Source organism: Osmerus eperlanus, chromosome 22 (genome assembly GCF_963692335.1).
Source record: "Osmerus eperlanus chromosome 22, fOsmEpe2.1, whole genome shotgun sequence".
Taxonomy (NCBI): Eukaryota; Metazoa; Chordata; class Actinopteri; order Osmeriformes; family Osmeridae; genus Osmerus; species Osmerus eperlanus.
Window position 1 is genome coordinate 8,020,862 of NC_085039.1, and position 14,873 is coordinate 8,035,734.

General features: G+C 42.2%; 1 protein-coding gene across 4 annotated transcripts; it reads right to left on the minus strand.

The window, feature by feature from the left end:
* Window positions 1-1,887: 1,887 nt before the first annotated feature.
* LOC134008677 (SWI/SNF-related matrix-associated actin-dependent regulator of chromatin subfamily E member 1-like) lies at window positions 1,888-10,081 on the minus strand. 4 transcript variants are annotated; one of them, XM_062448169.1, is made up of 11 exons: window positions 9,933-10,080; window positions 9,069-9,119; window positions 8,738-8,781; window positions 7,752-7,856; window positions 6,828-6,908; window positions 6,306-6,437; window positions 5,883-6,054; window positions 4,684-4,856; window positions 4,090-4,191; window positions 3,328-3,589; window positions 1,888-3,096 (listed from the first exon to the last, which is right to left on the minus strand). In XM_062448169.1, the coding sequence occupies exons 2-11, from the start codon at window positions 9,073-9,075 to the stop codon at window positions 2,879-2,881; spliced, it is 1,296 nt and encodes a 431-aa protein (XP_062304153.1). In that variant the 5' UTR covers window positions 9,076-9,119; window positions 9,933-10,080; the 3' UTR covers window positions 1,888-2,878. The 4 variants fall into 4 exon arrangements, with proteins under 4 accessions (XP_062304153.1, XP_062304154.1, XP_062304155.1 ...); XM_062448170.1 differs by lacking the exon at window positions 9,933-10,080 and adding an exon at window positions 9,560-9,731; XM_062448171.1 differs by lacking the exon at window positions 9,933-10,080 and adding an exon at window positions 9,532-9,550.
* Between the last annotated feature and the right edge of the window lie 4,792 nt (window positions 10,082-14,873).

The following is a 14,873-nucleotide window of genomic DNA, read 5'->3' on the forward strand; positions in this document are numbered from 1 at the left end:
AACCCTGACTCTCTTCTGCCTCACCTCATTGAAACCACAAACTGAGAGTGCTGTGCAGAAGTGTGTGTGCAGACAACCAGCGTGTAAACACGTGGTATTGTTATTTTACCTACAGAAGTACAATATAAAAAAAACTGCAGCACAACTTGTTCACTGTGATAGTCAAAGTGCCATAGCACAGGGAAACCACTGACAACCACAATGATAGAAATTCTTATCTTTTGGCAAGAAGATCACAAATCTCAAAAAATCACATTCATGGGGCATGCTGTAACACTCATGAATGGTTTTTGCCTCATTGCTACTTCCTTACTCTGTCTGCACATGGTTATTCATGTCTTCCGACTCAGCAAAGGACAGAGGCATGTCTCAAGTATGTCTCCGATCAGGGGATGGACTGATACTGGTTGTCGATGTCTGTTGTGTAAAACTACTTTTAGTTGATACTAATGCAAAGTCCCATCCACTATGGCCTCCAGCTCATCCAGAGCATATGTGTCTGGCATTAAAACAGCACTGCACATCGACCACGTGTCACCATTTCAATCAGGAGAGACCTTGGATTAGTTAAGTGATGTTTATCACAGAATGATGAATGTACTACTTTTTTTTATTAAGTGTCGGGAGCTTAGACCCCATGGGGAATTATTGATCAAAGGGCGCCTGCCCAACATCCAAAGAAGAATCCCCCACGGAGTCCAGACACTGGTGGCGGTGGCGGCAGCCGACGACCCAGCCAAGGAGTCGAAGAACAGAGACAAGGCACCGGGTGGCGACGGGGAGGTGGAGGGTCGCGCACTTGATAGCATGGACAAACTAAACAGGAGAGAATCGTATTTAAAGGCACGGGATCATTGTGATAGGCTGACAGCAAAGAGGAAGATTTGACAGCGTTGATTGATAGACGGGAGCGCTAATGGAACTGAAACCCAGATGACAGCCCGACATAGGAAAGAGGGAAAGTAGAGCGTTCTTAGCGGGGGGAGTAAGTAGGGAAACATTATCGAGTATGCACAAGGGGCGGGGATCGGTCTTGCCTGAGTGAACTTGCGCTAAGCTTCATTTGGATGTGTGTAGCAAAGTAAACAGGATTTCCTGTTTCCTGGAATTGGAAAAAGAAATTGAATTTGTTTATATATAAATATATATATATATATATATATACACAAATATATATATACACACACACACACAGATTATATGGATTAGATGTATAGATGGATATATAGATATTAAATACAACAACAGTAATGAGATGACATTAAACTAATAGTACTATTGCAAATGTGACCTTTCCTCTGGCATGATGGCCCGGTCAGGCAGGTGTGTTTCTACTTAACTTCCCTCTAGAGGTTTTTGAGTTATATACAACTGTGCACCTGCCTGTGCGGTTATGGGTTTTTAGCTTTCACTGCACACAGGAAAGCGCCTAACCACACTACGCTGCATCACCAGACCCCGCTGCATTGCAGGGCAAAGGCTGAACGTTTCAAAAATTTTATATGCAAAAGGTTTGCTGGTGCAGTTCCTGCATTTGGAATCGCTAGCAAAACAGAATCTGCCAAAGCAGTGATAAGTTTGTGGAGAACCTTAAGTTTTACTAGCACTTTAATTGACGTTTTATTGTCCACTGCATATCTCATACTCCAATCACATTAATGACAATATGGCAAAATTAAGATTCAAGTTATCCAAGTTGAGAAGTAGTGGTTGAAAACAGGAAACAAGTCACTCAGTTCCTTTACCTGTACCTGTCGATCAAAGGGTATTGCTTTCAGACAAACAGTGGTGTGAAATGTTTTGGGCTTATTTTTCACCTTGTACACCAATAAGCTGAAAAGCCACTTTGCTAAGGGAATTTGAGAATAAATACATTACCAACTGAACTTCAGGGTAGAAAAGTTTATTGGTATAAATATGTAAAAGGAAACTGATCTTAAGACTGCACTGCATGTTTGTAGCTCGTTTTTTCGACTTGCTTTGCAATGAGATGAAAATCCACTTGTGCTCAAGCAAACCATTTAGCACTGCTCACGACGAAACATTTAGAAGCTCGTTCTGGGTTAAACGTCGTAATACTGATAACATAACACTGCAAGGTTGTTCTAAGCGTACTGCTTTGATTTGATTGAGAGCTAGCAAACTTCAGAACACTGCTGGAGCCTTGTTTACAGCATGGCATACAGTACAAGTTGATGGACGGACTGATGATATGCAATAAGAAGAAGAATAAATAACAAAAACTACTACTGGTGACTAACTCCTGAGACGATACTGTCACTTAATACTGATACTGAGAGTAAACAAGGAAAATTTAACACTTCACCTTTTTCATTTTTTTTTCGCTACAAAGGCAACTCTTCCATTCGAAGAATTACAACACCATGCAAAAATAACATTGAAAGCAACATGGACAATACACTACTACATACAAAGGTAATCATAACATTGAACATCAATGTCCGTTTGTGACAGGATTTTACCGCCAGTCTTTATTCATGATGATCTGGAGTATGCCAGATATATAGTGCCAGAGAATAAGACAAAGGATATGTATCGATTTTAAATGGATGGAACGGAATTGCATTCGCTTGGGCTTTGTGGAACATTATGTCTGAAGTCCTACGTATTTGATGGCCTCATTGCTTCACGGTTTAGGCTTATTACGTTTAAAATGGACACTGGGTCTGTCAGGCAACAACATACAATGGCCTTTGATGGAAATCACTAACAATTGACTGGGAGCGTTTTGCGTCACAAAGTAAAGCCTGCCTTAACACGGTTGTGATATCTGGATAACCGTGCAACGTGTCATCAGAGGAGGCCTTTCGTACATACGGAGAAGCGGGGATTCGGAGTGGCTACGTCGACGCTCCGATCAGTGGGCGACGCTGCGTCCTCTGCTGGGTCCCTCGGAAGCCGGCTCGCTGGGTGGGGCATCCTCTGTCAGGGCCGAGGTGGTCTCAGAGCCCGTGTTACTGTCACTGGTGCCCTCTTCCATCGCCCCCTCCGGGACACTCTCTTTGTCCTCCGATGCCCCCTCGGTGCTACCGGAACAAGCCTCTGGCTCCTCTAAGGCCTTCGACTTCTCTGTCTCTGGCAAAAGGAGGTATTGTGTAAGAAGATGTCATAGAAGCAAAGGAGCATTTGAGCTGGGGCGTGTGGGAAATATTAATCTATCAAGCATTGCACAGTCAGTCGGTGAACAAGTTTAATGAAGGGAAAACAGCCAATTGCCACTAAGACGACACAAGGAATGAAACAAAGAGAAATGACGACAGGAATTCAAGTGCGGCTGACGATTCATAAAACGGCGAAAGGCCTCACCGCCCGCGTCGACAGGATTGGTTTCCGTCTCCTCGCCTTCCTTGTTGCTGCCTTCGCTCGGGGAGTCCAGCTGGGCCTTGCCGCCGGCCAGGCCCACGTTCTTCTCCACCATTTCGTCCAGCCCGGAGGCGGCGGCGTCCGGCTCTCCTTGGTCCGTCGCCTCCTTCTCCCTCTCCGCCATCCGTCGGCGGGACGCCTCCTCCGCCGCCGCGATCTCCGCCGATATCTTCTCCATGTCCACCTCCACTTTCATACAGCACAGCTGGACAGACAAGATGGCGGATGTGAATAGACGGCCTGACACAAAACCCTGTCGGCTCAGTTGACACACGGGCCGTTTGACAACAGGCATGCTTTTGTCTACCATTTTGTCTCCAGAGGCTACTGACATCTTGCCTCGATATATATTGAACCATTGGGGGGAAACAAAGCTGCTCTGCCAATCGTGAAGCACAGGGAGGTAAACCTGAACATACGCATGGTAAACGGTGCCATCTGCTGTCAGGAATACGTAGCACATCCATAACCAGTGCTGCATGTGGACTCGGATCAACTGTATTAGGTCTACAAATCCAAAGCGATGACAGTTGTGTGCTGGCCAGGCCATGTGGATGGAGTTAGCAGCTGGTGCGCTCTATAAAGGCAACACAGGCCCCCTTTGGACATAGCACGGGGTCAACCTTGTGCAATATGCAGCGTGCAACGCTTATGATTGCGCGCACGTGAAGGGATGGAAAAAGTCCCGCGCGAAGGATATCGTACCCTTTTGAGCTCGTTGGTGAAAGACTCTGTGGCCTCGATGAATTTCCTCTTCTTGTCTTGGTGGCGGTCTTCTATCTGGAGTAGCTCAGCCTCCAGCTTCCTCTGTGGGCCAGACGCACAGGAACAACAGACTGAGTGCTCGTGGTCCAATCAAATGATCCATCACGGCGACATCAGAATCAGACTAAGTTTGAATCGCCACAAGTACTACAAACACTTGTAGTTTACACCACAAGGAATTTGGTGGGCAGCTGCATACAGTAAACATGCAAGAGCGTTTGTACCTGCCCACCAAAGTAAATTGAACACTCGCGATCGGTCAAATGATCCATCACGGAGACATGAGTGGAAGGGGGATATGTTGATAGAACAGTCTTTATGGATTGAAGTCTTCAACTTCCTATGACTAAATTGGAGACACTCAGAATATGGTTATTGTCATGTCAAGGTGTCCATGGTGCTCACTGTAACTTGATGAATTAGGTTTAGGGTTGATCCTTAATCCTTGGGGTTTAGGTTGACCCTTAACCCCAACTCATCAAATTAAGGGTCAACCCTAAGCCTAAACCAGAGAGACAAGGCCCCATACCATACCTGGTGCACCATCAGAGACTGAACCTGGCGTTTGAGGACCTGCATGCGGGCAGTGGTGACCACGGAGCGCACGTCCGGGACCACGCTCTCACTCAGGATCTCGCTGATGAGCCGGTGGTTGCGTTGGAAGCGGGCCGCGGCGGTGTGCTTCATGGAGAACCCATCGTCGTAATCTGAGGAGAGAGCGACGGGCCCTGCGGTGGTTGGTCACGGATTATGGACAAGGCAGGTCCATTGAATCTGTCTGAAAATATTGGCGCTATCTTATTAAAACAGAGGTTTCTGTTTGGTGAGGATTCTCTCGTGGCAACTGGCAAGTATGTATTTGAGTAAAAACATTAACGTCTTTTAGATAAATCCAGGGAAGAAGTCAAAACAATTGAAACACTGGGTATGATTTGAGAGGCAACGTTGTAAAACTGGGAATTGACTATGTACAAACTACTTGCAAACTCTTTGTGCTTTCATAAGGTTCCATCTTCACATTTGAATGATGTTCAAAATGATGTTTGGAATAATCACAATTCAACTGAAATGGAGGATGAATCATGGATGAGGTTGTCTCCAGAGGTTGAAGCATGGGTGTGGCGACCACACAGGTTTGTGGTCGTGCTACCGTAATTGCAGTTATTGTTACCAAGGGAATCAAGTGGCAAACAGCATGCGTCCCAACATGTTAACCCTAATTGACACTGCAAACGCCTCCAGAACATGGTTTGCTACGCAACAAGGTCACCGATTTATGAAACCCAAATTGCCACAACACAAACATTTTGGGGAAGTAATTATCGTGCAAAGTATAAATTGTACAAAAGTAAATTGTGGTTATTAACACACTTCTGTCATTGGTATTCATTTGCATTATTTCTGCCTTCCAGGTTGTGGCTCGGACCTGCTCGGTTTCCGATAAAGCCAAGCTTTTGGGACAATCTAGAATGTTCATAACGTGAACAGGACTATGCGTGCCATATTAAGTTCCTCTAAGTAAGTAACCTCTTCTGTGATACATACCAGGTCTTAGCAGGTGCGTCTGTGATACAGACCAGGTCTTAGCAAGTGCGTCTGTGATACAGACCAGGTCTTAGCAGGTGTGTCTGTGATACAGACCAGGTCTTAGCAGGTGTGTCTGTGATACAGACCAGGTCTTAGCAGGTGTGTCTGTGATACAGACCAGGTCTTAGCAGGTGCCGACGCCTTACCGTCAGGGTCCTCGGCCGGCTGGATACTCATGTAAGGCTCGCCCTTGTCCAGACGGGACTGCCTCTGCCGACTCTCCTCCTCCAGGGCGGCCTCGGCGCGATTCTTGGCGTTGACGTAGGCCAGGTAGGCTGGGGAGTTGTGGTAGGCCTTCATGCTCTCATTGTACTCAATCTACAGAGGGGGAGACAAGGAGATGAAGCGGAGGGGGGGGGGGACTCAAACCAAAGCCACTAACGCACGGTCCCTCAATGCTTTTCCACTATTCAAAAGAGGAGAGAGGTTACTCAGGTGTTTCACAGAGGAAGGAATGATGACTGGAGGGACCCACAACTGTCGGAGACACCATCTACTGGTCACCCATGACGACCCCCCTCCCCACCCCCAGTAAATCCCCCCCCCCCCCCCCTTTGAAAATAACCAACCTTCTCTGCTTCGTATTCATTCAAGTAATCCTGTTTCTCCTCATCAGTGAGGTCCCTCCACATGCCACCGATTATCTTCCCAATTTCCCATAGCTTCAGATCGGGATTGGAGGCTTTTACTTGATCCCAAACCTGGTGATGAAAACCAGACAGGGCGTGGGGTTGGGTTGGGCTGGAGGGGCTATGAGTGGTTATCTCTTCGCAGAGAAGTCACAAACCAGAGGAGGCCGTGTGGTTCAAGCTCCATCTCCATGTTAATTAAAAGTTAACCCAAAGGCAACCGAGAGACCCACAGCGACACTTAATGTTAACGAGTTAGCCCATGAGCTAGCTAGTTTGACACCTGCCTCTGAGTGAGTGGGGCCATACCCTACACCTTGGGACATATGGTTACGAGCTGAATATTTTACGGGGCACAATAAAATAGTTTTTTTTTTAACTTTTTATAACTATTATTATTATCTGCCTTGCAATGACGAACATGCAGGGGCAAATTGTGGGAGGTGTGGCTTAAACACTTACCTTCCTACTGTAGCGCATATATGGCATCAGAGGCTTGTCTGGAGGCTTGGGTGGCTTGGGAATGTTTATTCCAGAAGAATTCTGTGAAGCGGAAAAGCACATCAGACATGATAGTTTGAGTCAACAGCCAGCTCTTGAGAATACAGTTATACAGTGTCATAGCAAACAATATCAATTAATAATACGCCATAAATGAATATGAAGGCATGTGGTTTCGATAATGACACTGTAGATTTCCACCCTTCAACAAAGGTGATACTATGACAAAGATGCATCCATTGGAATTTAGGGACACGTGAGGCCGACTTGAGACAAAACGAGGCAATTGGAAAAACCAACTGGTTGAAAAAAATGCTCAAATTGCTCCCCCCCCCCCCCCCCCTTAAGCTAAGATAAGCATCACTGTGTGACATAATGCCATTATCAGAACCGGAGTGCCAACCACAGCTTGCATGCAGCAACTGAATAGTCCTCACTCAAGTAGCAGCCTTAGCCGTGCCAAGCAGTGGGTCTATGATGCCATGGCAACGCTGATGGCATGGGTTACTAAGCATGCCTGTCTCTGCTTTTGCAAAGTGTGTTGAAGGGCAGGTTGAATCTGAATACACAGATGGATGCTTGGCCAGTCTGCACTGTGATGGAAACAGCAGAGGGGGTGCGTGCGGAGGGTGGAATGGCGCAGGGTTTTGTTTAGCAACTTAGGTGGTTAGACTAATCATGCTGTCTATTCCTAAACCCTGAAAAGAAGTTAGGCCGGACTTAGTCACTCTCTAAAACGGTTCGTTGAAAAGATACTAGTTATAATGTCGTTTGCACATATTTTTTTTACAGGGCAAATTAGACCCATCTTAGTTTCTATTAACCAGGCTCTGAAATCTAACTTTGTACATTCGACTGACATTTCAGCTATGTCATGTTTCCTACCGTCACCCGACTGTTGCTGCCTGAGTTCCCTCCCAGTCTGTAGTTGTTGTAGGCCAGATGGCTGTATGGGTTGTACCCCACAAACCCAGGAGTGTTGGGCATTTGCTGATGGAAACAAATGAGACAGAAACACGAATGAGAAATGACACAAAAATAAGAAGGGTATAGAAAAAAAAGGGCAAATTAATACTCATGGGGAAAAAAGTGAACAAAAGTGAACTGACAGAGCTACTCAAAGGAGACTGGCTTTCATGATAAAATCACTATCAACATTTTATTACAACTGCTGTAGCTTGTAGTTACTTTACATTTAGGAAGGGCAGGAGGAGTTTGGGTTTAGATCCCACCTAAGCAAATTCGACTGTAGTTGCATCAGAGAAATGTGCTCGCCTCGTTGCAAAACATTGATCATCAATCTAGCAGGCAAGTAAGACATGCGGCCAAATAACTACCTACATATATATATATATATATATATATATATTATATTTATTTTTTAATTGGGGGGGGGTTATTAGGGTTGAGATTCATTCAGTTTCAATTAAGGGAGTGATCATTTGAAACTAAAAAGAGCTCACATATGAAAATGTTGAACAATTCATTGGCATCTATGTGTGTACCTACTTGTCCAATTTCAAAATGTTCACGTGCTTCTATAATATTTCAATTCTACCCAGTACCTCAATGTACAAAGACCATGCAAAACACAATCAAATTAAATCACAACTATGGCTCCTTACATTTGATTAATTTAACTTAGCTACACAAGAGCATTTAATATAATTTTTTCAAATGAAATTGATCTGACCTCAACACTGAGAATAACATAGTAAGACGGTTTGAAATGAAAATGCCTTATAATAATTGACACTAGTTTGATAAAATATGAATTATCATAAATAATTTGAATATGAGGGGGGGGGGGTCTTCCTACCCGTAATCCCTATTCACATTTAAATGAATAAGCAGGTGCTACATATACTTACTGTGGTAGGGGCAGGGGGAGGGGGAGGGGCATATGATGGCCTCTCTGTTATGAAAGAAAATGTGAAGACATTAAAGTCAAAGCTAAATTGTTGGCCATTTAAATCAATTTATTTCAGTACAGTAATGTAGTGTTAAATATCCCCCTTCAAACAATGTCAGGATAAGTTTAATTTATTTGCCTAATGTTTTAAGCCATCCCTTAAATTATTTGAAAGAAGAAACAAAGCCAATTTGTCTCATGAATTTACTTTGATTGGCGTTTAAGGAAGGCCAATGCAACACATTGGGGCTAGCTTGGGACCTGGTATAAATTATAATTTAATTTCTTACTTGACATCTTGGCTGATGGAGTAAGCTCTCAGTCTATTCCAGTCATTGGGTCTGTAATAAACATATTGAACATTTGGAATGATGATAACATGACTTGATGCATTCTACCAAAGCAATGTGATTAATAGCTCCCTGGTGCAAGTAATATATGTGCCGTTCATTCACAGGACAAAAGAGATGCCGATGATGCAAATAATGGTCCGTGTCAGGCGACGTACGTGCAACATCACAGAATACAGTATTAGCTAACAGGACTGGCAGGATGACAGTAGTGCTCGCTAGCCAGCTAGCTAGCGCTACCTGGATGGCGCAGTTCATGTTAGCATAACAAGTTGGATATATTTCAACCTTTATAACTGCTCGTCTTTTGATTACAACTATCAGAAATTATGCATTTGCCTGTCAGAGCCATTGGTAGCTAGCCTGAAACGGATAGTTTGCTAGAAAATAGATAGCCACCTACAGGATAGCTCGTCAACTAGCTTAGCTACCTTAGCTTGCTAGAAAATCGTCCCACATTACGTCGCACAGTATTATTGTTTCACAATAATTAATGCACATCGTTAGATGCTAAGTATTTGTTAATATATCAAGAAACTAGCTGGACAACGCTTGACAGCAAATAAGAGGCATACTGTATTGTAGCACGCTAGCAACTGCAGCTAAGAGAATAGGCTATGGCTATGCTAAGTAGTCCGCAAGCTTTGTGTGGCATAGCCAAGAAAAATTGCATATTTTCTCAAATTGATGACAAGCAGCGTGACGGTAAAAAAACAAAATGAGTTATCTAATGTCTGCCACAGATTTGTTGTTATGGTTGTCATAAACTGAAACAAGTACATGTAAAATGGTCAACCAACTCACCCCAAATCCTTTGTCCCCACCACTGTGTGAGTATGTGTAGCTAAATAACAGTGTTAGTAGACTGGCTTGAGAGTCCCCAGAATAAGCAGATGAAATGGGGGTCCACTCAAGATTGCAGTAGAATCTTCCAGAATTACTCCTCATTACAGACATGCACACACTGAATGCTACTCTGATTGTAGACATACTTTCCCTGATTCACATCATTTATTGACATCCATGGCACAGTTATCCTATTCAAAATCGAAATCAAATTTATTGACGTGAAATAGCTTTAATACATTAGGCATCAAAACAATCAGATTTAATAAATTGCTCGAGCAAAAGTAAAAATGTATAATTCATTGCACAGTGATACTTGCAACATCTTATCTAGTTTATATTGATTTGAAACTATATGAACATGCAGACAAGTGTCAAACCCACTCATGACTGTCAGAATCATGCTGTAGCCTACAACATTGGACTGACCAGTTATATCTGGCATTAGCCCACACATTACATAAGCAATCCAAATTACCAAACTTTTTTTCCTTAATTTTTATGGCTTGTTGGGGACAATAATTGTTCCCAAACTAAACTCGAATCGCATCCAAGCATGAAACTCAGCTGAGTTGATAATGCTTCACTGAAACAGCCTTTTGAGAAAACCCACTGCAGTTCCATTCACAGGTCCTATGTTGTTATAGCTCAAATACTTGGCATTCCTCCTCGCATTCTTTAAAAGCTGTACATGTCAACTGTTATAATGATGTGCTCTGCTTTTGGACTTACAAAAACATTCTGAATCCTCTTGGATTTCTGCACCCATTCAACTTGAAAAGCACTTGCTTTGGATTACGTATCGGTCATGGCTTCTTGTGAACCTCTCACCTCACTGCCTCTAAATGTATTCCTAAACACATTTCTCTCAACTCCCATTGACCTTGAACACTCACTGATGCACAATGACTCAGTTTGACACCTGTTATGTTTTACATTTGGAATTCATTGGCTGAGTAAACTAGTTGAGGATTATACAGTGATTAACACAGGTGAACTGAGTAGGGGAGGTGGGGGGGGGATGCACAAATGCCTGCAGTACAGGTTCAGCACAAAAGGCATTCTTCTGTCAAGGGTCAACGATATAACCTTTTTTATGGCTTAAGCCTGGAAATGGTCAAACACATTTAAAACTGAGCAAAGGAATCAAACCAAAGTCCTATGGATTTCCCATTTTGGTTTAGACACTGGAATTTTCTGAGTGTACTAGTGTCTTCTAATTCTAATACAGGCGCAGTTCTTCCTAAGCTGGTTCAGTTTACCAAAATAGACTCAGGCAGTGGAACTAAGCAGGCTTGATAGTTTACTCTGGTGGTGGACCCTGTAGGTATTTTTAGAAGCAGTGGCAGTCATATTATTATGATGTATCATTCCTGAGGTATTTATTGGACTACTGCCTTGAGTGTTATCATTAACTTGGGAAATCTATCAAATGTTGGAAATTATATTTAGTCACTAACTTAGAACCGCTTTAACATTTTATGTCCAGCAAAAAACAATATTACTACCTCTATTATGTATTCAACCTCACATGGGAAAAGTATGTCATTTTATGTCATTTAAAATGCCTACATTTGGCAGCTGCAGAAATGTGAATAACCCACATTTCAGCGTCAATCTTCTTCAATGTGTGACTTTTGACAGGATATTCTCAATCGCTTGATGACCTGTATAAACATTACACTTTGTGGTAGAACTGGAAGAAACTACAGTGTACTGTACAGTTGGTGCAGATAGAAAGGATGTAAAAACTGATATTTCTCATATATCTGCGCACACACATACAGTTGTCCAAACTCTGCAACTGTTCTTTTGAAACTTTGTGGACAGCACATATCTACCAAAGTCTTAACAGCATGCACACATTTAAAAGGGAGATGCAGTCAATGTTGAATGTTTACATTTTAATTAGATATATATATATTGTATACATTGTTCCATCAAATTAACATTTACAATATAACCAAGTCATTATTTCGAGTACACACTCATTGAGTAAACGTCACCCCCTATTTTTATAAAACATACATGATATGGTCCTCTTCAGGACCAAACACACACACAATCTAGACATTCTTGAGTCCCAGTTCACCATTACACATGCAAATGCTACTTAGAATTAGAATTAACAGAGTCTGATTAAAACAAGAATACAAACAGGAATTTTCAGAAATGCAAATACACTATAACGAATGTTAGAGATGAGATAAGGTAGCTTAAGCATACACAGTTTAATACATGTAGAACACTGAAGGCCTTTACTCTAATGACAAAGCCATGATCATTCATTGTCTTTTTGAGCACCTCTTAACCATTTACAGTACATGTCGGGCCCAACCTGAAAACCTTTTCAAGAGAGTGACGTAAAAATAAGAAATACACATTGATTTTTGGATTTTTATTCCCTCCAAAATATGGGGAATTTTGTCTTTGGAGACAAAAAAAGTTTCACTTAAATGTATACAGTGAGCACCTAAGGTCCTCAGACAAAGACAAACTTTTTGTTATTTTGTTTTTAGCACTTTGGATTTGACATGATAAGATGACTATGAGGTTAAAGTGCGAAGGGTTTGCTTTATCAGCATGACTGGAGTTTGTCAGAATTGTCCAATAAGCCAATATCAGTTTGGTAGAATGTCTTGTGGATAATTTAGACCAGATTAGAGTGAAAGCACACCCCCCCCCCCCAAAAAAAAAAGCCACTAAAAATGTCAGTGGGACAATAAACTAAAACACACTTCAGAAATCAACCAGCAATAGATAAAACAAAACACTTGTTTCGAAGTGTGAGTATACAACCAAGGAGATTTGACATGCTCCAAGAGGAAACTGAAGGCAAGGCAAGGTAACAAGAAGTAATAGAAGATGGCTGCAGTAAAGGCAGAGCATCTTTGAAGATTCCCCAGTGGCTGGTGATGTATATTGGTTGCAGATTTCAGGCAGTCATGCATGCAAAGGATATACAGCCAATAATAAACCTTCTAAAATATACTATCCAATGACCTTTGGTGCCATAACATAGTGGACTAAAAGTGCTATAATTTCGAAACACTTAATTTGAAATGCATGAAAATACCTCTTAAGTTGAAGCTGAGAGTCACACATTAACCTACTCATCATTGTATACCGACAAAACCAACATCATAAGTTGTGGTACCAAAACAACAAAAAATGTGGTATTGTTCAAGGGCAAGGATTTATTTTATGGAAGATGGTTGAATGTAGGTAGTCCATGTTATAAAATAAGCTAAAGAAACATTTGATGTTTTTATTTCAGTCATCATGAATAAGAAAGGATGTCTATTCAGAAGCTTGTTAAATGTGTTAGTTAAAAGTTGTTTCTTCTACCTACTGTTAATGATTTTGGCTCTCAAACTAGATGGGAGAAAACTTCAGAAACATGCCAATACCAAAGGGCCAGGGACTCTGTACTCTATTCCTTTGGCTTTTGATTGCTACAGGTAGGCTACTTGCAGATACACGACGCATAATTATTCTCTATGTAAAACGTAGCCACATTTTCATACAAGCTCTTTCTCCATAGCTCATTGAATTAGCTTGAAGTACTTTATTTCCACCCCACACCTTCATGGTATTAATGCTATAGCAAATGGACTTCCAGACTACAGACAATTACTTGTGAGTAAGCGAATGTTTCGTAAGACATTCAAGTGACAGACAACGCAATGGGAAACGGTTTTGTTCCCAGAGGACTCAACGTGAAATTTGGTACGTCTACATTTCTCTCTCTCTCTGTCTCCTCCTCACGCCTCCTCTCTCACACACTGTCCCCTTCCTAATGACCTGCCTATCAGGCGTACAGAGGAATGAACTCGCACTGTCCTCGGGGTCTTGAAAGAGAAAGCAGGACAACTGCTCCTGGCGTCTCATTTACAATCACCTCCTCCCTCATCTCCTCGCCTCCCTCCCTCCTCATGAACTCACACTGCCGGCGCACCATTAACACTGATAACGACGGCACAGGCACAATGATTCCATTGTGTGTCAATTAGTAACCCAACCCTCTCATGGGAGGATTACATGTACTATCAATTTCTAGAGACCCTACTGAACTGTCTGATCTGTACTGCATCCAAGGGGGTTGTTCCTTTCCTCTTCTCCATGGCTACGAGTCTGATTTAACCAGCCTTGAAAGTGAAGGGATTCAAGTGTTGCTCTTTCGATGTACAATACAATCAAATTGCTGTAATATATGAACAGTCAAGCCTATGTAAATATAGAAAGCAGAGGAAGCAAATTATTTTGGAAGGGGGAAATTCCTTGTGTGTTGAATGTAATGCAAATAACTACTGTGCAGTGGTATCATTAGTATAAATTCTGTGAAAAGGTATAGGATTTCTGAAAGCAGTGAGGGCTGTGCAGCACTCACGTATGTGAGTATTCAAATGATCTGAACATGTTGCGATTTCTTTGAATTGCAGATTCTAATGGATTGCGCTTTTTATAAAACTTCTATTATTCTTTTGACTACTCAAATACTGTTTATTATTTTGCATGCTAATTCGCTACTTCAGTTAATAAAGCAGTCAGGCGGTTAACTTAAGTATAACTGCAACTATAAGGATGTGCAGTTGCGCCTATTTGATTTTAATCAACTTAGCAAAAAATAAAAAATAAATTTGGAAATGTTTGCCGCTAACCAGTGATTTTTTTCTCATTTAGGTCATCCAAAGATTTTTTGAGTGCCTCCGTTCTGGAACGGTCTCTGTCGTCGGTTTCTATCAAAAACAATGCCCATAAAAGTGCAGAAGCCAGTTTTTGGAACAATCAGTGTATAGCACCACTAAACTACAAAACACTGCCAAGCAGTCTGTTGGAAAAGAAATCCTGTATATAGAAGCATATTCATACAAACATGGAGAACAGCGCAGGCCCCAG